This window comes from Protopterus annectens, chromosome 11.part0, assembly GCF_019279795.1.
Source record: "Protopterus annectens isolate FY-2018-M chromosome 11.part0, PAN1.0, whole genome shotgun sequence".
Taxonomy (NCBI): Eukaryota; Metazoa; Chordata; order Ceratodontiformes; family Protopteridae; genus Protopterus; species Protopterus annectens.
In genome coordinates this window covers 1,061,118,400-1,061,142,510 of record NC_056745.1, presented here as the reverse complement: position 1 = coordinate 1,061,142,510, position 24,111 = coordinate 1,061,118,400, and the positions used below count along the sequence as shown (strand labels likewise).

At 32.7% G+C, this 24,111-nt stretch overlaps 1 protein-coding gene across 17 annotated transcripts in view; it reads right to left on the bottom strand.

Annotated features, from left to right (window-relative positions):
* The window catches only part of LOC122815694 (mucin-19-like), a 505,085-nt gene that overhangs the window by 135,619 nt on the left and 345,355 nt on the right, over positions 1 to 24,111 (bottom strand). For 3 of the 17 annotated variants that reach the window (XM_044088407.1, XM_044088409.1, XM_044088410.1), the window contains 22 exons: positions 23,928 to 23,981; positions 23,021 to 23,050; positions 22,776 to 22,808; positions 22,212 to 22,265; positions 21,319 to 21,348; positions 21,074 to 21,106; positions 20,509 to 20,562; positions 19,614 to 19,643; positions 19,369 to 19,401; positions 18,806 to 18,859; positions 17,902 to 17,931; positions 17,657 to 17,689; positions 17,092 to 17,145; positions 16,189 to 16,218; positions 15,944 to 15,976; positions 15,379 to 15,432; positions 14,459 to 14,488; positions 14,214 to 14,246; positions 13,649 to 13,702; positions 12,752 to 12,781; positions 12,507 to 12,539; positions 11,838 to 11,995 (listed from right to left, as the gene is read on the bottom strand). The exons of 13 other annotated variants lie outside the window; for them this stretch is intronic. In XM_044088407.1, the coding sequence (XP_043944342.1) occupies positions 11,853 to 11,995; positions 12,507 to 12,539; positions 12,752 to 12,781; positions 13,649 to 13,702; positions 14,214 to 14,246; positions 14,459 to 14,488; positions 15,379 to 15,432; positions 15,944 to 15,976; positions 16,189 to 16,218; positions 17,092 to 17,145; positions 17,657 to 17,689; positions 17,902 to 17,931; positions 18,806 to 18,859; positions 19,369 to 19,401; positions 19,614 to 19,643; positions 20,509 to 20,562; positions 21,074 to 21,106; positions 21,319 to 21,348; positions 22,212 to 22,265; positions 22,776 to 22,808; positions 23,021 to 23,050; positions 23,928 to 23,981 (962 nt within the window). In that variant the 3' untranslated portion in view covers positions 11,838 to 11,852. Of the gene's footprint in view, positions 1 to 11,837; positions 11,996 to 12,506; positions 12,540 to 12,751; positions 12,782 to 13,648; positions 13,703 to 14,213; positions 14,247 to 14,458; positions 14,489 to 15,378; positions 15,433 to 15,943; positions 15,977 to 16,188; positions 16,219 to 17,091; positions 17,146 to 17,656; positions 17,690 to 17,901; positions 17,932 to 18,805; positions 18,860 to 19,368; positions 19,402 to 19,613; positions 19,644 to 20,508; positions 20,563 to 21,073; positions 21,107 to 21,318; positions 21,349 to 22,211; positions 22,266 to 22,775; positions 22,809 to 23,020; positions 23,051 to 23,927; positions 23,982 to 24,111 lie in introns of those variants that run through there. One more of the 17 variants, XM_044088408.1, reaches the window with a different exon arrangement.

Sequence of the window (24,111 nt, the reverse complement as noted above, 5' to 3'; positions counted from 1 at the left end):
GGAATAACCCTCCCCACTTGGCACTCAAAGAGGTAATGCCTTTCATATTGAAAGTACATTTTTAGGCAAATGGGGTTTGAAACAGAAAAATAGAGAGGGCACAGATAAATATATGCATATGTTAGTGTGTAATAAGAGCTACATCTGAACCCGAAGTAGTGGAGTCACAGGATGTCACATTGGGGTCACATGTCAACATCACTGTTAACCGACTTACATGGTGATAAAAGCTGGATAGCTAGCTATGACACCAGCAACCCCAGGGACAGCACTGCAATATCACAAACTCATTTAAGAAAAAATCTGCTGGGGGAGTACATTGAAGTTTTTGACTTTTGGATAAGGACAGTGTTAAAAGAATTATGGAGGTTAATTTTCCTGGATCAGAGATCTCATGGCAGCTGTCTTGGTCCATGACATATGGAGGCCAGCTACATCTTGAGTAAGATCATGGGATAATTGGGTCTCATGTTTCACCTATTATATGACTGTAATAAATGAGAAGCAACATCACCAAATTCTGCCTTTTCTCATGTATTTCTTTATCATTCAAGGTGCAGAAAGTGAGGGTAAGTTTATCATGGCTCTGGTATTACTAACGCTTTAGTCGGGTTAAAGCTGGGAGACCAGATACTCTAATAGTTGGTTAGTCATTATGCAGCACAAGTAGCAAATGACAAGATAAATGAGGCAAGGAAGCAGATAAGGATATGTTGGGCCTTTAACAAAGATGGCTACTAGAGGGTGGCATTGCCCTTTGCACACAGTTCACTTTGGTGCAGTACACATGTGAAAGCTACTTGTTTTAAAAAAGGATAAACTAACCCCTGGACTATTCCCTCAGGATCTTATGGAAAACTCAGTTTGAGGCAGGTACTTAATGGGCAAAAAGAAAAAAAAAAATAAGAGAAGAAGGTGGGTCATCATGAAGGATTCCACAGAGGTTTCAAAATTAACACCACACTGAAGTGGAGGGTGCTACACCAATTCTTCATAGGATACCCAAACAGCTACAAAGTGCTAAAGGGATTTGGGGATGATTTTCACTGGATGTCAAATGCACATTTTTTGAGAGTTAAGCTTCCAAAATACCTATATGAAAGGTAAAGAGGAGAGAGCATGTACTCTCTGAGACAAAGAATTTAAGGCTGGAAGAGTGATAGCACCTTTTGGCATCACTCTTTCTGTGTACTGTAAGATTTCTACCTTACATTTAATACTTAAAATGGTAGAATTCAGATGTATACATAAACTGAGAATTTGTGGACTGTAGGATACATAAGACTAAAGTAAAAGTGCAGTATGTATCATTAGTAGATCCTGATAAGCAAGGCAGGACTATGAAGAACTCAGTCTTCAAAGTTTAGTCCCACTAGGCTAGTAGCATATTTTCAGGGGAGACCTGAGGTGGTATTTATAATACTAGAATAAATTTGGCCATGCCATTAGGGGAACTTCCCACACTCGTATGTTGCTGGTGGGAAAGTTTCCATTCTTGTACTTCCAGCTTCAGTTCTGGGCACAGTGGCAGCTCTGAGAAGCTGGATGTAATTTCAATTGAGTCACAGGATTCAACATATAAGGCAGTCAAGCCTTCTCTTGCAGAATTGAGTTGGACAGAGCATTGTGAGGAGAAGCATAGTATAAGCAGTTGTGAAGGGAAGATGGTCAAGTCTTCTCAAGGTGTTTCAGATGCAACTGAAGGGAATGTGCCAAGAGAAAAAGTAGCTGAGCCTTTTCTTCATTCAGAGGATTTATTGGAAGCAGCAGTTTATTGGAGAAAGAGGAGTGTAAGGATGGATATAGTATTACAACCCTCCACTCAGGAGGATTGCTGAATGTTTACTTAAATGACTTAGTAAATCAAATTGAACCAGAGAGATAAAAAGCAGTATCATGTGGGAAGATTTTGGACAGTAGACAAGAAGACGAGGTTGAAGAAATTAAAAGAGAGAAGAAAAGATTGTATGCACAGACAGTAAATGACAGAGAAAAGAGAGAAGGAGATGGATTTGACAAGGAAGAAAGTTTTAGTAAGAATAAGCAGTAAGGAAGAAAAAGAACTCGAGAGGTATGGCATTTTGGATAATATAATTTCACCTTTGGGAATATTACCTAAGGAGATAAAAGCATTTATTAATAAAAATACATTTTGTGACATTTTTTTGAGTCATGACAATACCTGGAGAAAATTTTTGAATAGTATGAAGTAAAGAAAAATTGTAATCCAGGGCACTTATTTGTGATACAAGCATTTAACGGAGATTGGGAATGCAGGCTTATATTGAAAATAGAAAATGAAAACAATTATACATATTCCAGGTATGATAAATGTAGAATGTAATAGGACTATTGTGAAGTACTGAGGGCAACCAAAGATGTGTTTCTTTTGTGGTAAAATCATCATTTAATTAGCAATTGTGATAAGAAAAGAAGCTTTCTTTATGGTAAAGTAAGAAACTAAAAAATGTGAAATGAAATGTAGAAAATGTAAATAAACAGGGCATTAATGGATTATTATAATAACAATACAGAAGAGAAAAAGGAAAAGGGTGACAGATATGAGCAAGCACAAGAACAAATGTAAGAACAAAATACAGAAATAGATCAATAGAGGGAGCAGGAAGAGCAAAAAAATGATAGAGGACAATAGAGACACAGAAAAAATAATACACAAGGAGAGAAGAAGATAGGGAGGGAGAAATGGTAGAATCAAGTGAAGAAGAAGAAAACATGAACTGGACAGTGATTATGAAAAAAAAGAATTCTGCAGGGAAAGAATAAAAAATAGAAAATGGAAGTTTAAGAGAGTAAGTATAAAAGAAAATAAAAATATAAAGGGTAGAAGAAAATAGAATAATAAAATAAAAGAATGAAACTGAATTTATTAGCTGTAAATGTGAATAACATAATGAATATCAAAAAGAACTACATGTATTGAAATGGTGTCCAACACCTGCATAGATATTATTGTATTGGAAGATACAATAATTTTAACAGAAGAAGAGAGGATACTAGCAGAAAAAACTATGGGAAGATGAGATTATTTGGAATATTGAAAAAGAAATATCCTCACGACCAGGTATAGGATGTTCTATTGATGTCAAAATGTTATATTATACATTAGTAATACTGGATAGAATAACAGAAATAGATATAAGGTGGAGAAAGAAAGTATATAGAATTATACAATTTATGCTTATTTTGAAAGAAAAGAGAGAGAGATGTTCAAAAAAATTTAGATTATGTTGGCGTGAATATGGAGATAATATTGCTGGGAATTTCAATTGTTACTTGAGAAAAAGAAAATTAGGAAGCAATGTTAAGATAATGACAGAGGTAATAAAATGTGGAAAATTGTACACACACACACACACACACACACACACACATATATATATATATATATATATATATATATATATATATATATATATGTTAATAAACAGTGGACAGATACAAATAATATAAGGATGAGAGATAGATTATTTTATAATTTTGAAAAACTTGAAAGTTATACCAAAAGGATATTTTCTAGAAGAAAAAAAGAAGAGGTTGCACCATATTTGAACAAGATAGTAAAATAAAATAAAAATAATAAGAGAAACAAGGAATGAGAAAGGAGAAATGTTACAACACAACAAGAAAAAATAGAGGTGATAAAAGCACATTAAAATATATATTTATAACGAATAGAATAGAAGAAAAATTAAAGTTGAAAGTTAAAAAAATTAACTAAAGAGTACAATGAAATATTAGAGGTAAACATAACTGGGAAATAAATGAATGATATATTAAAGGAAGTAAATGTAGAATAAGCCACAGGATTGGATGGAATTGAGTATTATATGTATAAAGATAGGAAAGACTGGCAAAAGTAGTATTTTGTGGAAATATTAAATGAATGGTTACAAAATGGAGCAGCAGAAAAAGAAATGCATGGAAGCAATGAAGTTTATATGGAAGAAAGGAAGAACAGAAGATATAAAAAAAATGGAGACCTATAGTATTGAATAATATGAATTCTAAGATGTTTATGAAAATAATAAAGAAAACTACTGGAATATAATTTTTTTTGTAAAATGGGGAAAAGAAGTCAGGAATTGCTGATGATAGTGAGAGAAATTGTAGCTGATATTATAGAGAGGCTGAATTTAAAATTATGGCAGATAATCTGTGTAATTTTATAAGATACATGAAATTTTATGGGCTATATTAAAATACTATAATATAGTGATAAAATAATAGAGCAAAAATAGTGACAAATGTATGGCTAACTAATAAAATACATATAAGAAACAGTATAAGGCAGGGATGCCCAGGAAGTAGTATCTTATTTGCATTGACTATTAATGAAGTGGTTAGTAAGTTAAATAGAGCCTTAAATGTAGTGGGATATAGGTCGAGAGACGGACTTCAATTACCATTGATGTTTGCTTATGCAGATGGTATAGTGTTAGTAACAAAGAATAAGGAATGGACAGAAGAAGGGATTAAACAACTTTATCAGCATTTAAAGGCTATTGGTATGCATATAGATAAGGATAAAAGTAAAGGTATTGGAACAATAGATAAAAGAGGAGATAGTTTAATAAAGAAGTAAGAGATATTAAGGATACAATATGTGATTGACTTGTATAGAATGCAGCAATGGGAGAATTACATAAAAAGTAAGGAACTTATGTTCTTGAAGACATACAAATTGGTGTACAAAAAAGTATATTTAATCAATTCCTTCTTATTGAAAAAAAAAAACGCATATTTAGCAAGTGTGTTTATGGTGCATCAAGGTATGAAAAAGAATTGTCAGTTGTATTCTCATTTATATGAGGATCAAGGTTAAACCTAGTAAGAAGTGGGGTGTTGTAAGTTAAAGAAGAGAAAGGAAGGTTAGGTTTAATTAATCCAATTGTTTGTACAGCATCACAGATGTTATATAAAGTATCAACATGGTTAAAAGAAAGTGATAGATCTTTAATAACTGTATTAATGAAATACATTTTTTAAGGAACTATTTGAAAGGGTGGGTGTATGGAAAAGATGGAAAGGGTATTTGAATGAGGAAATGAAAGAATATCAAGACAACATTTTGTTATGGATAATGCATATAAATAATGTAAAGAAAGACAGGAAAGAGTGATATTTAAATATAATGAATAAATCTTATTGTATTTATGCATTAAAACAATTAGAAAATGGAAAAAAGGAAAAATTTAAAAACAAGCTTTGGGTCATGCAAAACGTTTTATGAATGTAAATATATTTTGTGGAGATTAATGATAGAAAGATTACCAGTGAAGGCTAATATGCCATATAAACAAATAAAAGAAACAGTATATAATTTTTGTGGTGAAATTGAAACAAATCAAGTTGACTTGGAAAAAGATAAAGAATTTGTGGAAAATAATATGTGAAAATAAGATTGTGGAAAGTATTAAAATATAAAAGATATAAATATGAATATGCTAGAATATGAATATTGTGGTAATAAAGGACAGAAGGATTCTAAGAAAATAGATACAAAGATGTTTTATATTATATAGACTATACAGAATGAAAGATAAAATGAGATCAAATTCAGTGAAAAATGGATATTGCTGGAAACTGAAGAAGATATAATTTAGGCTGGTGGAAAAGGGTGGGGGAGATACATAAATGGAAATTATAAAAATAATAGAATCTATTAAACTGTAAATTAGACAGTAAAGTGAAAATATTTAAAAGGTATATAATTGTAAAGAATGTATATAATTTAAATATTGTATATAATGCACATATTATATATTGTTTAATAAAGAACCCCTACCATTTGGAGCTGCCAGATTGTGCAAGAGGGCTCCTAAAGAAGAAAAGAAGAGGCGTAAAGGAAAGCAGCAGAATAGAGGAGGAGACAAAAGCTATGGAGAGATTGTTGCTGGAAAGTGTAAATTTAGACAAAATATTGTTAAATACAAAGCTTCAGAATGTAAATACAGAGTCCTGTGTGGCAGATGTTACAAAACAGCTGGCTCCATGGCAAAGAAAGTAAGCAAGTCTGTTAAAGTGGTGCAGATAATGAAATTGGCATCAGGAGGGCTTACAGATGATGCTATGTTAAAATTAAATTGAGCAAGATAATCCAGGTGACAGTTAAGCTGTTTCATGGGGTGAAATAGAAGATACCTTTTTTGTAAGTGCTGAGGATGGTAATGTTGTTGCTGCAGGTGCTTAAAATTAGAAAAAATAATGTTATGCTTTAATACAGAGCCAGACATTTCTCAATTTTGTGTTTAGGTCTTAATTTTTGCTATGTATCTATTTATCTACCTATGAATATTTGTGTGTGCGTGCATGTGTGTGTATGGGTTCCATTCAGAATTTCAAATGTCAAAACTTTGAATTTCAAATGATCAAAGATCATATGTTCAAAGTTTCAAAACTTCGAAATCCTGAACAGAGATCAGCATACAGCACGGACCGGGAAATTTCCCTTGTCCTCGCAGCAGTGCAATCTCGGAGTTGGTATATTTAAGTTGTGGGGGCTGTGGGGGGTGAAGAACCCCACATAGGGGGGCCTGCCCCCTGCCGACACGTTTTAGTGTGTTTGGTGGTGTTTTGGGGGGTTCACAATTTTGAGTTTCCAAGATCTCGAGATTTTGAACTCGATATTCTGAAACCTGAGATTTTGGGATTTCACAACTTAATAGTGAACATGTGTATATATACGTGTGTGTGTGTGTGTGTGTGTGTGTGTGTGTGTGTGTGTGTGTGTGTGTGTGTGTGTGTGTGTGTCTATAGAAGCATATATAAATATATATGTATGCATGTATGTAGTTAGAGATAGACAGATAGAGATGTATAATAATACAACTCAATAAAAATTTTTATGGCATGTTTTGTAATTTCACCATAGCTTCATAGAATAGCATTTTTTTAAACAGAAGTACCCTACGCAAATCTTGGCATAAGACTGAAATGTACTAGAAATTCTTTAGATGGTTAGTCTTTTTCTTCTGCATACTTTTCCTGCACTTTTATATTACAACTTACAAAAACTATACAACAAAAATCAGACTTTAACTTCCATGATAATATGTTAGTACGAATGGAAAGAGCTTTCAAGATGTTTCAAAGAAAATCAAAAAGGAAAAGATTTTATGAAATAGCCAGATGAAGGCATTTATTTTGAACAACAATGACAATCCAGCATTTGCAAAACATCATTTGTTAATACTAAGTTTCATAAAAGCAGCAAAACCTGATTCTGGAGAATGATGAAAAAACTATAATTATAACACTTACACTTTTTCATTTTTCTCTCATTTTTGTATGCATATTATCTAATGACCAGATAATAATCTAACTGATATATAGCGTCACAGGTTTGTACTAGGCTATCAAGCACTAGGGCCTTTTTGAAGCCTCACCATGCTTATCGGCTCTCTGACAAGTTCAAAAACCTTTGAAAGTTTTAAAAAGAGGCTTTGGAGATGAAACTATTTTATGCATGGAACTTTGAAATCAATAATTTCCAAGTTTTTTGTGCCTTGTATACCTTACTCTTATTCATGAATCCCATGTCTCCTAAAAAATTCTACTACCCGTGAAGGCACGACTCATGCCCAGCAATCTCAAACAGGAGAAGAGTGCTTTGTTTATTCAGAATCAATTAGATTAGGTGTGACCTATGAATGATCACATTGTTTTGTCTCTCTAAATTCAGTCAACAAAGTTTGTGCATTTTATGAGTTCAGGTAATATATTTGTCTAAAAATGTACCTGATGACTTTAGAACAATGCTGTTGCCAGAGGTTTTCTTAGTATTTGTGTCAGAAAGAGTTATTTAGATTTTTCTGATTAATGACCATTAAAACATACATTCCATTCCTAGAAACGTTTTGCTGACACAGTTACTTTTTTGTAGCACTTTTATTTATTTCCATAATTATATGTATTGGGGGCCAGCTAAATGTACCATTTCTCAGATTGTCCATTCTTTAGGGAATTAGGAATTTTTAAGTGTAGGTTGTTGATCTGATGATAAATTAAAATGTATTATTTACTCTGTATAACAAACCTTACTTTATCATTGAACTATTTTATTCTAACTTTTGTATTATTATCATGTTGTCTTTGTGGAATATATAGTAATTTTCTTCCATGTCCTTAGACTGTTACTAGTCAGGTTTTTAGTATTTTACTAGTCAGGTTTTTAGTATTTTACCCCAGTGATAAACAAATTATTTTGCATTTTTTGAGGCAGTTGTATTATACTTAAACTGTTTTGCTTTACACAGATTTACTGTCAAAAAAACTTCTTTCTGGATTGTACTTCACAGACTTGTTTGCAATTTTATGCACTAAATCTGAATCTCATGACCTCTAAAAAATTCTACCACCCATGAAGGTACGACTGATGCCCAGCAATCTCAAAAAAGAGAAGAGTGCTCTGTTTATTCAGATCCAATTAGATTTGGTGTTATCTATGAATGATCACATTATTTTGGTCTCTCTAAATCCAGTCAACAAAGTTAGTGCATAGGTTCATAGGTTCATAGGTGGGTACTAAGCTATCGGCCCTAGGGCCTATACAAGCCTAGCCATAACAATTCCCTGGATGTTTTTTTCCCACAATATTTACTTCTCTGGACCCCTGTCTAGCAGGGTGACTGACATGATCGCTGGGGTAAATTTCCTATCTCCCATCCAATCATCAAGGTTCCTTTTGAAGAGGACCAAGAAGGCTTGACATGTATGGACAGTCTATTCCAGAGTATGGGGAGTCTCTGGGTCAGGAACCTATCTCTCCAGCATGTTTTGTAAATTGTGATGACAAGGTTTAAATCCCTGGAGCATGTGGTTCTGAGGGATTGGGATTACTTTAAGTGGAGCATGTCCAACAGCTCAGGGTTTGACATGGCCTTGTATGTTAAGCAGAGATAGCCTCTGAGTAGATGAGTATAGCTGGAGTTTTTTTAGATGGTTAGCATATGGCATCTGCTTTAGGCCTGTGATTCTTTTAGTGAGGTATTTTTGTGGCCTTTCCAGCTGTTGCAGATGTCTTGTGAGATACATACCAAACTACCAAATGGGCATTATACTCTATAATGAGTCTAATGAGGGATGAGTACAGTGGGACAATGACCTCCTTTTTTCTGGATGAAAAGCCCTTAGTGGTGAGGTGTGTCACATAGAATGATTTCCTGACTGTTGTGGCGATGCGATTATCGAAAGTGAGATAACTGTCCACCTGTGTCCCTAAGTCTCTCATCACACTTTCGATGTTTAGTGTGCTGCCATCTATGTGGTAATTCATGGGTACATGTTTTTTTCCAAAGGCGATAACTATACATTTCTTGGCATTAAGCTTGACCCCATGGCTCTGGCACTAGGCATCTTTTTCTGTAAGTCCTTTTTGTAGAATATCCACATCATTTCGGGATTCAATAATGGCTCCCAGTTTGAAGTCATCTGTGAACTTTGTTAGCCAAAGTCCCTTAGTGTTGGCCTGTACTTCAGAGAAGTAGATGCTAAACAAAACAAAAGTGGTCCCTGGACTGAACCCTGAGGTACTCCACTTGCTACTTGTCTGTAGCTGGATTTGGAGTCAGCTACTTTTACAGTCTGTGTTCTGTCAGTAAGCCAGTTGGCAACCCGTCGAGTGACATAGGGATTTATGCCCAGCTTAGTAAGTTTATCTATGATTCCAGAGTGGGGGATGGTGTTGAAGGCCTTGGCGAGGTCCACATAGGCTGTGTAGACCGCCTTACCCTTGTGCACAGCTCTGGAGACTGATTTGAAGAAGTCAATCAGGTTCAGGAGACAAGATCGGCCCTTCACAACATTTTATGAGATCAAGTAATACATCTGTCTAAAAATGTACCTGATGATTTTACAACAATGCTGTTGTCACAGGTTTTCTTACTCTCCGTGTCAGAAAGAGTCATTAAAAATGTTCTGATTATTAACCATTAAAACATACATTCGATTCCTTGAACCCTTTTGCTGACACAGTTATCTTTTTGTGGAACTTTCATTTATTGTCCATAATTATATGTATTGAGGGACAGTTAAATGTACCATTTCTCAGATTCTTCATTGTTTTAGGATTTAGGAATTGCTGGTGTGGGTTGTTGATCTGATGGTTAATTAAAAGGTAGAATTAACTCTGTATAACAAAGATTACTCTATCATTGAACTATTTTATTTTCACTTTTGTATTATTATTATTATATTGTTTTCTATTTGGAATATATACTCATTTTTTGCTCATGTCCTTAGAATGGTGGATTGGAAATTCGAAATTGGCCCTAGGTGTGAGTGTTTGCATGTGTGTGCCTTCTGTGGAAGGTTGGACGCCGGGCTCGCAACTCAACACTGTAAAACTCCACTGCCAATCATAAGCAGACAGGTGATCCGCAGTGGCGACCCTTAACCGGGAAAAAGTCGAAAGAAGAAGATAAAATTAAATGAAAATTACATAAATACATTCTTTTGCATTTTTGAGGCACCTGCATTGTACTTAGTCTGTTTTGCTTCATACAGATTTACTGTCAAAAAACTTCAAATATTTCTTTGTGGAGTCTACTTCACAGTCTTGAGAAAGGACACAAGAATATGATGGTTTTGTTTCCAATTTTGTGGACTAAAGCAGAACACAACAGAGTCAGATATAAAGATTTTTGAGATATATGGGTCAAATAAAATAAAATAAAAGCATGAGATCCAGGAATTACTTCCAGTTTCTGCCACAAAAGGCTCATTTCCAAAAGCTGTTTCTTTAACAAGAAATTTTAAAAATTTTCAAAGGAAAAAATTTCATCTTTATTATAATATTTGAAATGTTCATTTTGAAAACATTTCAAAATTAGTTTTTGCACTTTTTGTTGCATAATAATTGGGCTTTTAAGATTTCTAAAAATGTCTAGAAGTTGAGAATTAATAACCTATATTTACTAGGAGATAAGAAACCTCTAAACATGATTTTTTTCTTAAAACATTGAGTACCTATAACATGTGAAAAGTTCTGAGACCTAGTCCTGGAAATAATTAATACTTTACAATGCTGAGTAGAAAAGGTGAAAAAAGCATTTTCTGATATGATATATTTTAATATAGTGCTAGACATTTCTCACTGGTGCTTTAAATTCTTGCAGTTTCCTATGTATCTATTTATCTACCTATGCATAATTGTTTGTGTGAGTGTATGTTTATATACATGTGTGTGTGTGTGTGTGTGTGTGTGTGTGTGTGTGTGTGTGTGTGTGTGTGTGTGTGTGTGTGTGTGTGTGTGTGTGTGTGTGTGTGCATATATATATATATATATATATATATATATATATATATATATATATATATATATATATATATATATATATATATATAAAGAGAGAGAGAGAGGTGTATGCACGAAGTTAAATTGAGACAGTGATATATATGTATAATAATACAAATAAATACCAATTTTGTGGCATGTTTCATAATTTCACCATAACGTCTAAGAATGAAATTTTTTTAAAACACAAGAACCCTACCCAAAACTTGGCATTAGTTTTTTGTGACAACTGAGAATGTGAAAAGTAATGAACCAAAACATAGTTGCAGTTTATTTGTACTGAGCTCATGCATGATTACAAGTTAAGAGCCTTAGGTGTCCACTTATGAAATCAGAGATACAACTGCTCTGTCAGATCTCTGAATATGATAGAAATTATGAAGCATTCTGGTTTTAAAGTGGAGGATACCTCCACATGCAATCCAGGATCTACAGAATGAAAATCAATCCCATTGTGTCAAAAAGGAATTGTAATATCACAGTCTGTATCACTCGATCAAAAAACTCAGAATATGAATCAGTAAATGTATGACTGTTATTACAGCCCTGTAATCTGATGATATTGAGAGCATGATAGAATTAGAATATATGTAAAAATACAGTGCTTCAATATTGCTTTAATATTACCTGTACTGGCTGGTGGTGCTACAGATGCAGTTGGCGATGATGCAGGTGTAACAGCTGAAAAAAAGATAGTATTTGTGAAATATCCGGCACAGTGCATACCTAAAGATAATCATTCAATACTCTTTAATGTATTATAGACTAAACTCATAACTTCTAACTTAGAATTCAGAAACTAAAGACCTGGAAGTTATTGTGATAGAAGTGTTGCATATTTGAACTCTTCCCTTGATGGGTTAATTAAATCTTAATCATTAAAGATGACTTTTTAGACAATCTTTACAGATAGAGCTTTATGTAAATTCAAGCTATGATTCCAAGATGAAGCATGTTGTCAAACTATGATGTCTAAGTAAAATTTCAGGAAAAAATGTGTCAATGGATGTATGAATATTAGCCTCTTTTAAAACATGATAGACCACTGTAGAGATTCGCTTTGGTCTTTACAACAGTTGTACTAAATATGTTTTGCATTCTTTGAGTAGATTGTTTTGCACATAGCTTTGGTCTAACCAAAGTAGTTAATGCTCTAGAAAATTAGTCATGTCAATAGGGTTGATTATCCTACCTGTTGTTGGAGCTGGAGTAGCAGTAGGTGACCCTTCAGAAGAAAATATACAAGAGGTACATTGTTACAATGTTTGGAATTAATGTCTTCCAAATGCACTGCATCATACTTCAAAAAGAAGCATTTATGTAATTTATTATGATTTCACTTCTCCATGCTATATATTTAATAGAGAACACGGCCTGAAATTTGCTTTTGAAAGAACTACCTAAAATTATTTAAAAAGAATATGAGTAACAACTCACCTGTATATTTAGCAGTTGATGCTGAAGGTGCTTAAAATTAGAGAAAATAAGATATGTTTTAATATAGTGCTAGACATTTCTCACTGGTGCTTTCAATTCTTGCAGTTTCCTATGTATCTATTTATCTACCTATGCATATTTGTTTGTGTGAGTGTATGTATATATACATGTGTGTGTGTGTGTGTGTGTGTGTGTGTGTGTGTGTGTGTGTGTGTGTGTGTGTGTGTGTGTGTGTGTGTGTGTGTGTGTGTGTGTGTGTGTATATATATATATATATATATATATATATATATATATATATATATATATATATATATATATATAAGAGAGAGAGAGGTGTATGCACGAAGTTAAATTGAGACAGTGATATATATGTATAATAATACAAATAAATACCAATTTTGTGGCATGTTTCATAATTTCACCATAACTTCTAAGAATGACATTTTTTTAAACACAAGAACCCTACCCAAAACTTGGCATTAGTTTTTAGTGAAAACAGAGAATGTGAAAAGTAATGAACCAAAACATAGTTGCAGTTTATTTATACTGAGCTCATGCATGATTACAAGTTAAGAGCCTTAGGTGTCCACTTATGAAATCAGAGATACAACTGCTCTGTCAGATCTCTGAATATGATAGAAATTATGAAGCATTCTGGTTTTAAAGTGGAGGATACCTCCACATGCAATCCAGGATCTACAGAATGAAAATCAATCCCATTGTGTCAAAAAGGAATTGTAATATCACAGTCTGTATCACTCGATCAAAAAACTCAGAATATGAATCAGTAAATGTATGACTGTTATTACAGCCCTGTAATCTGATGATATTGAGAGCATGATAGAATTAGAATATATGTAAAAATACAGTGCTTCAATATTGCTTTAATATTACCTGTACTGGCTGGTGGTGCTACAGATGCAGTTGGCGATGATGCAGGTGTAACAGCTGAAAAAAAGATAGTATTTGTGAAATATCCGGCACAGTGCATACCTAAAGATAATCATTCAATACTCTTTAATGTATTATAGACTAAACTCATAACTTCGAACTTAGAATTCAGAAACTAAAGACCTGGAAGTTATTGTGATAGAAGTGTTGCATATTTGAACTCTTCCCTTGATGGGTTAATTAAATCTTAATCATTAAAGATGACTTTTTAGACAATCTTTACAGATAGAGCTTTATGTAAATTCAAGCTATGATTCCAAGATGAAGCATGTTGTCAAACTATGATGTCTAAGTAAAATTTCAGGAAAAAATGTGTCAATGGATGTATGAATATTAGCCTCTTTTAAAACATGATAGACCACTGTAGAGATTCGCTTTGGTCTTTACAACAGTTGTACTAAATATGTTTTGCATTTTTTGAGTAGATTGTTTTGCACATAGCTTTGGTCTAACCAAAGTAGTTAATGCTCTAGAAAATTAGTCATGTCAATAGGGTTGATTATCCTACCTGTTGTTGGAGCTGGAGTAGCAGTAGGTGACCCTTCAGAAGAAAATATACAAGAGGTACATTGTTACAATGTTTGGAATTAATGTCTTCCAAATGCACTGCATCATACTTCAAAAAGAAGCATTTATGTAATTTATTATGATTTCACTTCTCCATGCTATATATTTAATAGAGAACACGGCCTGAAATTTGCTTTTGAAAGAACTACCTAAAATTATTTAAAAAGAATATGAGTAACAACTCACCTGTATATTTAGCAGTTGATGCTGAAGGTGCTTAAAATTAGAGAAAATAAGATATGTTTTAATATAGTGCTAGACATTTCTCACTGGTGCTTTCAATTCTTGCAGTTTCCTATGTATCTATTTATCTACCTATGCATATTTGTTTGTGTGAGTGTATGTATATATACATGTGTGTGTGTGTGTGTGTGTGTGTGTGTGTGTGTGTGTGTGTGTGTGTGTGTGTGTGTGTGTGTGTGTGTGTGTGTGTGTGTGTGTGTGTGTGTGTGTATATATATATATATATATATATATATATATATATATATATATATATATATATATATATATATATATATATATATACATATAAGAGAGAGAGAGGTGTATGCACGAAGTTAAATTGAGACAGTGATATATATGTATAATAATACAAATAAATACCAATTTTGTGGCATGTTTCATAATTTCACCATAATGTCTAAGAATGAAATTTTTAAAACACAAGAACCCTACCCAAAACTTGGCATTAGTTTTTTGTGACAACTGAGAATGTGAAAAGTAATGAACCAAAAAGATGTTGCAGTTTATTTGTACTGAGCTCATGCATGATTACAAGTTAAGAGCCTTAGGTGTCCACTTATGAAATCAGAGATACAACTGCTCTGTCAGATCTCTGAATATGATAGAAATTATGAAGCATTCTGGTTTTAAAGTGGAGGATACCTCCACATGCAATCCAGGATCTACAGAATGAAAATCAATCCCATTGTGTCAAAAAGGAATTGTAATATCACAGTCTGTATCACTCGATCAAAAAACTCAGAATATGAATCAGTAAATGTATGACTGTTATTACAGCCCTGTAATCTGATGATATTGAGAGCATGATAGAATTAGAATATATGTAAAAATACAGTGCTTCAATATTGCTTTAATATTACCTGTACTGGCTGGTGGTGCTACAGATGCAGTTGGCGATGATGCAGGTGTAACAGCTGAAAAAAAGATAGTATTTGTGAAATATCCGGCACAGTGCATACCTAAAGATAATCATTCAATACTCTTTAATGTATTATAGACTAAACTCATAACTTCTAACTTAGAATTCAGAAACTAAAGACCTGGAAGTTATTGTGATAGAAGTGTTGCATATTTGAACTCTTCCCTTGATGGGTTAATTAAATCTTAATAATTAAAGATGACTTTTTAGACAATCTTTACAGATAGAGCTTTATGTAAATTCAAGCTATGATTCCAAGATGAACCATGTTGTCAAACTATGATGTCTAAGTAAAATTTCAGGAAAAAATGTGTCAATGGATGTATGAATATTAGCCTCTTTTAAAACATGATAGACCACTGTAGAGATTCGCTTTGGTCTTTACAACAGTTGTACTAAATATGTTTTGCATTTTTTGAGTAGATTGTTTTGCACATAGCTTTGGTCTAACCAAAGTAGTTAATGCTCTAGAAAATTAGTCATGTCAATAGGGTTGATTATCCTACCTGTTGTTGGAGCTGGAGTAGCAGTAGGTGACCCTTCAGAAGAAAATATACAAGAGGTACATTGTTACAATGTTTGGAATTAATGTCTTCCAAATGCACTGCATCATACTTCAAAAAGAAGCATTTATGTAATTTATTATGATTTCACTTCTCCATGCTATATATTTAATAGAGAACACGGCCTGAAATTTGCTTTTGAAAGAACTACCTAAAATTATTTAAAAAGAATATGAGTAACAACTCACCTGTATATTTAGCAGTTGATGCTGAAGGTGCTTAAAATTAGAGAAAATAAGATATGTTTTAATATAGTGCTAGACATTTCTCACTGGTGCTTTCAATTCTTGCAGTTTCCTATGTATCTATTTATCTACCTATGCATATTTGTTTGTGTGAGTGTATGTATATATACATGTGTGTGTGTGTGTGTGTGTGTGTGTGTGTGTGTGTGTGTGTGTGTGTGTGTGTGTGTGTGTGTGTGTGTGTGTGTGTGTATATATATATATATATATATATATATATATATATATATATATATATATATATATATATATATATATATATATATATATAAAGAGAGAGAGAGGTGTATGCACGAAGTTAAATTGAGACAGTGATATATATGTATAATAATACAAATAAATACCAATTTTGTGGCATGTTTCATAATTTCACCATAACGTCTAAGAATGAAATTTTTTTAAAACACAAGAACCCTACCCAAAACTTGGCATTAGTTTTTTGTGACAACTGAGAATGTGAAAAGTAATGAACCAAAAAGATGTTGCAGTTTATTTGTACTGAGCTCATGCATGATTACAAGTTAAGAGCCTTAGGTGTCCACTTATGAAATCAGAGATACAACTGCTCTGTCAGATCTCTGAATATGATAGAAATTATGAAGCATTCTGGTTTTAAAGTGGAGGATACCTCCACATGCAATCCAGGATCTACAGAATGAAAATCAATCCCATTGTGTCAAAAAGGAATTGTAATATCACAGTCTGTATCACTCGATCAAAAAACTCAGAATATGAATCAGTAAATGTATGACTGTTATTACAGCCCTGTAATCTGATGATATTGAGAGCATGATAGAATTAGAATATATGTAAAAATACAGTGCTTCAATATTGCTTTAATATTACCTGTACTGGCTGGTGGTGCTACAGATGCAGTTGGCGATGATGCAGGTGTAACAGCTGAAAAAAAGATAGTATTTGTGAAATATCCGGCACAGTGCATACCTAAAGATAATCATTCAATACTCTTTAATGTATTATAGACTAAACTCATAACTTCGAACTTAGAATTCAGAAACTAAAGACCTGGAAGTTATTGTGATAGAAGTGTTGCATATTTGAACTCTTCCCTTGATGGGTTAATTAAATCTTAATCATTAAAGATGACTTTTTAGACAATCTTTACAGATAGAGCTTTATGTAAATTCAAGCTATGATTCCAAGATGAAGCATGTTGTCAAACTATGATGTCTAAGTAAAATTTCAGGAAAAAATGTGTCAATGGATGTATGAATATTAGCCTCTTTTAAAACATGATAGACCACTGTAGAGATTCGCTTTGGTCTTTACAACAGTTGTACTAAATATGTTTTGCATTTTTTGAGTAGATTGTTTTGCACATAGCTTTGGTCTAACCAAAGTAGTTAATGCTCTAGAAAATTAGTCATGTCAATAGGGTTGATTATCCTACCTGTTGTTGGAGCTGGAGTAGCAGTAGGTGACCCTTCAGAAGAAAATATACAAGAGGTACATTGTTACAATGTTTGGAATTAATGTCTTCCAAATGCACTGCATCATACTTCAAAAAGAAGCATTTATGTAATTTATTATGATTTCACTTCTCCATGCTATATATTTAATAGAGAACACGGCCTGAAATTTGCTTTTGAAAGAACTACCTAAAATTATTTAAAAAGAATATGAGTAACAACTCACCTGTATATTTAGCAGTTGATGCTGAAGGTGCTTAAAATTAGAGAAAATAAGATATGTTTTAATATAGTGCTAGACATTTCTCACTGGTGCTTTCAATTCTTGCAGTTTCCTATGTATCTATTTATCTACCTATGCATATTTGTTTGTGTGAGTGTATGTATATATACATGTGTGTGTGTGTGTGTGTGTGTGTGTGTGTGTGTGTGTGTGTGTGTGTGTGTGTGTGTGTGTGTGTGTGTGTGTGTGTGTGTGTATATATATATATATATATATATATATATATATATATATATATATATATATATATATATATATATATATATATATATATATAAAGAGAGAGAGAGGTGTATGCACGAAGTTAAATTGAGACAGTGATATATATGTATAATAATACAAATAAATACCAATTTTGTGGCATGTTTCATAATTTCACCATAATGTCTAAGAATGAAATTTTAACACAAGAACCCTACCCAAAACTTGGCATTAGTTTTTTGTGACAAATGAGAATGTGAAAAGTAATGAACCAAAAAGATGTTGCAGTTTATTTGTACTGAGCTCATGCATGATTACAAGTTAAGAGCCTTAGGTGTCCACTTACGAAATCAGAGATACAACTGCTCTGTCAGATCTCTGAATATGATAGAAATTATGAAGCATTCTGGTTTTAAAATGGAGGATACCTCCACATGCAATCCAGGATCTACAGAATGAAAATCAATCCCATTGTGTCAAAAAGGAATTGTAATATCACAGTCTGTATCACTCGATCAAAAAACTCAGAATATGAATCAGTAAATGTATGACTGTTATTACAGCCCTGTAATCTGATGATATTGAGAGCATGATAGAATTAGAATATATGTAAAAATACAGTGCTTCAATATTGCTTTAATATTACCTGTACTGGCTGGTGGTGCTACAGATGCAGTTGGCGATGATGCAGGTGTAACAGCTGAAAAAAAGATAGTATTTGTGAAATATCCGGCACAGTGCATACCTAAAGATAATCATTCAATACTCTTTAATGTATTATAGACTAAACTCATAACTTCTAACTTAGAATTCAGAAACTAAAGACCTGGAAGTTATTGTGATAGAAGTGTTGCATATTTGAACTCTTCCCTTGATGGGTTAATTAAATCTTAATAATTAAAGATGACATTTAGACAATCTTTACAGATAGAGCTTTATGTAAATTCAAGCTATGATTCCAAGATGAAGCATGTTGTCAAACTATGATGTCTAAGTAAAATTTCAGGAAAAAATGTGTCAATGGATGTATGAATATTAGCCTCTTTTAAAACATGATAGACCACTGTAGAGATTCGCTTTGGTCTTTACAACAGTTGTACTAAATATGTTTTGCATTTTTGAGTAGATTGTTTTGCACATAGCTTTGGTCTAACCAAAGTAGTTAATGCTCTAGAAAATTAGTCATGTCAATAGGGTTGATTATCCTACCTGTTGTTGGAGCTGGAGTAGCAGTAGGTGACCCTTCAGAAGAAAATATACAAGAGGTACATTGTTACAATGTTTGGAATTAATGTCTTCCAAATGCACTGCATCATACTTCAAAAAGAAGCATTTATGTAATTTATTATGATTTCACTTCTCCATGCTATATATTTAATAGAGAACACGGCCTGAAATTTGCTTTTGAAAGAACTACCTAAAATTATTTAAAAAGAATATGAGTAACAACTCACCTGTATATTTAGCAGTTGATGCTGAAGGTGCTTAAAATTAGAGAAAATAAGATATGTTTTAATATAGTGCTAGACATTTCTCACTGGTGCTTTCAATTCTTGCAGTTTCCTATGTATCTATTTATCTACCTATGCATATTTGTTTGTGTGAGTGTATGTATATATACATGTGTGTGTGTGTGTGTGTGTGTGTGTGTGTGTGTGTGTGTGTGTGTGTGTGTGTGTGTGTGTGTGTGTGTGTGTGTGTATATATATATATATATATATATATATATATATATATATATATATATATATATATATATATATATATATATATAAAGAGAGAGAGAGGTGTATGCACGAAGTTAAATTGAGACAGTGATATATATGTATAATAATACAAATAAATACCAATTTTGTGGCATGTTTCATAATTTCACCATAACGTCTAAGAATGAAATTTTTTTAAAACACAAGAACCCTACCCAAAACTTGGCATTAGTTTTTTGTGACAACTGAGAATGTGAAAAGTAATGAACCAAAAAGATGTTGCAGTTTATTTGTACTGAGCTCATGCATGATTACAAGTTAAGAGCCTTAGGTGTCCACTTATGAAATCAGAGATACAACTGCTCTGTCAGATCTCTGAATATGATAGAAATTATGAAGCATTCTGGTTTTAAAGTGGAGGATACCTCCACATGCAATCCAGGATCTACAGAATGAAAATCAATCCCATTGTGTCAAAAAGGAATTGTAATATCACAGTCTGTATCACTCGATCAAAAAACTCAGAATATGAATCAGTAAATGTATGACTGTTATTACAGCCCTGTAATCTGATGATATTGAGAGCATGATAGAATTAGAATATATGTAAAAATACAGTGCTTCAATATTGCTTTAATATTACCTGTACTGGCTGGTGGTGCTACAGATGCAGTTGGCGATGATGCAGGTGTAACAGCTGAAAAAAAGATAGTATTTGTGAAATATCCGGCACAGTGCATACCTAAAGATAATCATTCAATACTCTTTAATGTATTATAGACTAAACTCATAACTTCTAACTTAGAATTCAGAAACTAAAGACCTGGAAGTTATTGTGATAGAAGTGTTGCATATTTGAACTCTTCCCTTGATGGGTTAATTAAATCTTAATAATTAAAGATGACTTTTTAGACAATCTTTACAGATAGAGCTTAATGTAAATTCAAGCTATGATTCCAAGATGAACCATGTTGTCAAACTATGATGTCTAAGTAAAATTTCAGGAAAAAATGTGTCAATGGATGTATGAATATTAGCCTCTTTTAAAACATGATAGACCACTGTAGAGATTCGCTTTGGTCTTTACAACAGTTGTACTAAATATGTTTTGCATTTTTTGAGTAGATTGTTTTGCACATAGCTTTGGTCTAACCAAAGTAGTTAATGCTCTAGAAAATTAGTCATGTCAATAGGGTTGATTATCCTACCTGTTGTTGGAGCTGGAGTAGCAGTAGGTGACCCTTCAGAAGAAAATATACAAGAGGTACATTGTTACAATGTTTGGAATTAATGTCTTCCAAATGCACTGCATCATACTTCAAAAAGAAGCATTTATGTAATTTATTATGATTTCACTTCTCCATGCTATATATTTAATAGAGAACACGGCCTGAAATTTGCTTTTGAAAGAACTACCTAAAATTATTTAAAAAGAATATGAGTAACAACTCACCTGTATATTTAGCAGTTGATGCTGAAGGTGCTTAAAATTAGAGAAAATAAGATATGTTTTAATATAGTGCTAGACATTTCTCACTGGTGCTTTCAATTCTTGCAGTTTCCTATGTATCTATTTATCTACCTATGCATATTTGTTTGTGTGAGTGTATGTATATATACATGTGTGTGTGTGTGTGTGTGTGTGTGTGTGTGTGTGTGTGTGTGTGTGTGTGTGTGTGTGTGTGTGTGTGTGTGTGTGTATATATATATATATATATATATATATATATATATATATATATATATATATATATATATATATATATATATACATATAAGAGAGAGAGAGGTGTATGCACGAAGTTAAATTGAGACAGTGATATATATGTATAATAATACAAATAAATACCAATTTTGTGGCATGTTTCATAATTTCACCATAATGTCTAAGAATGAAATTTTAACACAAGAACCCTACCCAAAACTTGGCATTAGTTTTTTGTGACAACTGAGAATGTGAAAAGTAATAAACCAAAAAGATGTTGCAGTTTATTTGTACTGAGCTCATGCATGATTACAAGTTAAGAGCCTTAGGTGTCCACTTATGAAATCAGAGATACAACTGCTCTGTCAGATCTCTGAATATGATAGAAATTATGAAGCATTCTGGTTTTAAAGTGGAGGATACCTCCACATGCAATCCAGGATCTACAGAATGAAAATCAATCCCATTGTGTCAAAAAGGAATTGTAATATCACAGTCTGTATCACTCGATCAAAAAACTCAGAATATGAATCAGTAAATGTATGACTGTTATTACAGCCCTGTAATCTGATGATATTGAGAGCATGATAGAATTAGAATATATGTAAAAATACAGTGCTTCAATATTGCTTTAATATTACCTGTACTGGCTGGTGGTGCTACAGATGCAGTTGGCGATGATGCAGGTGTAACAGCTGAAAAAAAGATAGTATTTGTGAAATATCCGGCACAGTGCATACCTAAAGATAATCATTCAATACTCTTTAATGTATTATAGACTAAACTCATAACTTCTAACTTAGAATTCAGAAACTAAAGACCTGGAAGTTATTGTGATAGAAGTGTTGCATATTTGAACTCTTCCCTTGATGGGTTAATTAAATCTTAATAATTAAAGATGACATTTTAGACAATCTTTACAGATAGAGCTTTATGTAAATTCAAGCTATGATTCCAAGATGAAGCATGTTGTCAAACTATGATGTCTAAGTAAAATTTCAGGAAAAAATGTGTCAATGGATGTATGAATATTAGCCTCTTTTAAAACATGATAGACCACTGTAGAGATTCGCTTTGGTCTTTACAACAGTTGTACTAAATATGTTTTGCATTGTTGAGTAGATTGTTTTGCACATAGCTTTGGTCTAACCAAAGTAGTTAATGCTCTAGAAAATTAGTCATGTCAATAGGGTTGATTATCCTACCTGTTGTTGGAGCTGGAGTAGCAGTAGGTGACCCTTCAGAAGAAAATATACAAGAGGTACATTGTTACAATGTTTGGAATTAATGTCTTCCAAATGCACTGCATCATACTTCAAAAAGAAGCATTTATGTAATTTATTATGATTTCACTTCTCCATGCTATATATTTAATAGAGAACACGGCCTGAAATTTGCTTTTGAAAGAACTACCTAAAATTATTTAAAAAGAATATGAGTAACAACTCACCTGTATATTTAGCAGTTGATGCTGAAGGTGCTTAAAATTAGAGAAAATAAGATATGTTTTAATATAGTGCTAGACATTTCTCACTGGTGCTTTCAATTCTTGCAGTTTCCTATGTATCTATTTATCTACCTATGCATATTTGTTTGTGTGAGTGTATGTATATATACATGTGTGTGTGTGTGTGTGTGTGTGTGTGTGTGTGTGTGTGTGTGTGTGTGTGTGTGTGTGTGTGTGTGTGTGTGTGTGTGTGTGTGTGTATATATATATATATATATATATATATATATATATATATATATATATATATATATATATATATATATATATATATAAAGAGAGAGAGAGGTGTATGCACGAAGTTAAATTGAGACAGTGATATATATGTATAATAATACAAATAAATACCAATTTTGTGGCATGTTTCATAATTTCACCATAATGTCTAAGAATGAAATTTTTTTAAAACACAAGAACCCTACCCAAAACTTGGCATTAGTTTTTTGTGACAACTGAGAATGTGAAAAGTAATGAACCAAAAAGATGTTGCAGTTTATTTGTACTGAGCTCATGCATGATTACAAGTTAAGAGCCTTAGGTGTCCACTTATGAAATCAGAGATACAACTGCTCTGTCAGATCTCTGAATATGATAGAAATTATGAAGCATTCTGGTTTTAAAGTGGAGGATACCTCCACATGCAATCCAGGATCTACAGAATGAAAATCAATCCCATTGTGTCAAAAAGGAATTGTAATATCACAGTCTGTATCACTCGATCAAAAAACTCAGAATATGAATCAGTAAATGTATGACTGTTATTACAGCCCTGTAATCTGATGATATTGAGAGCATGATAGAATTAGAATATATGTAAAAATACAGTGCTTCAATATTGCTTTAATATTACCTGTACTGGCTGGTGGTGCTACAGATGCAGTTGGCGATGATGCAGGTGTAACAGCTGAAAAAAAGATAGTATTTGTGAAATATCCGACACAGTGCATACCTAAAGATAATCATTCAATACTCTTTAATGTATTATAGACTAAACTCATAACTTCTAACTTAGAATTCAGAAACTAAAGACCTGG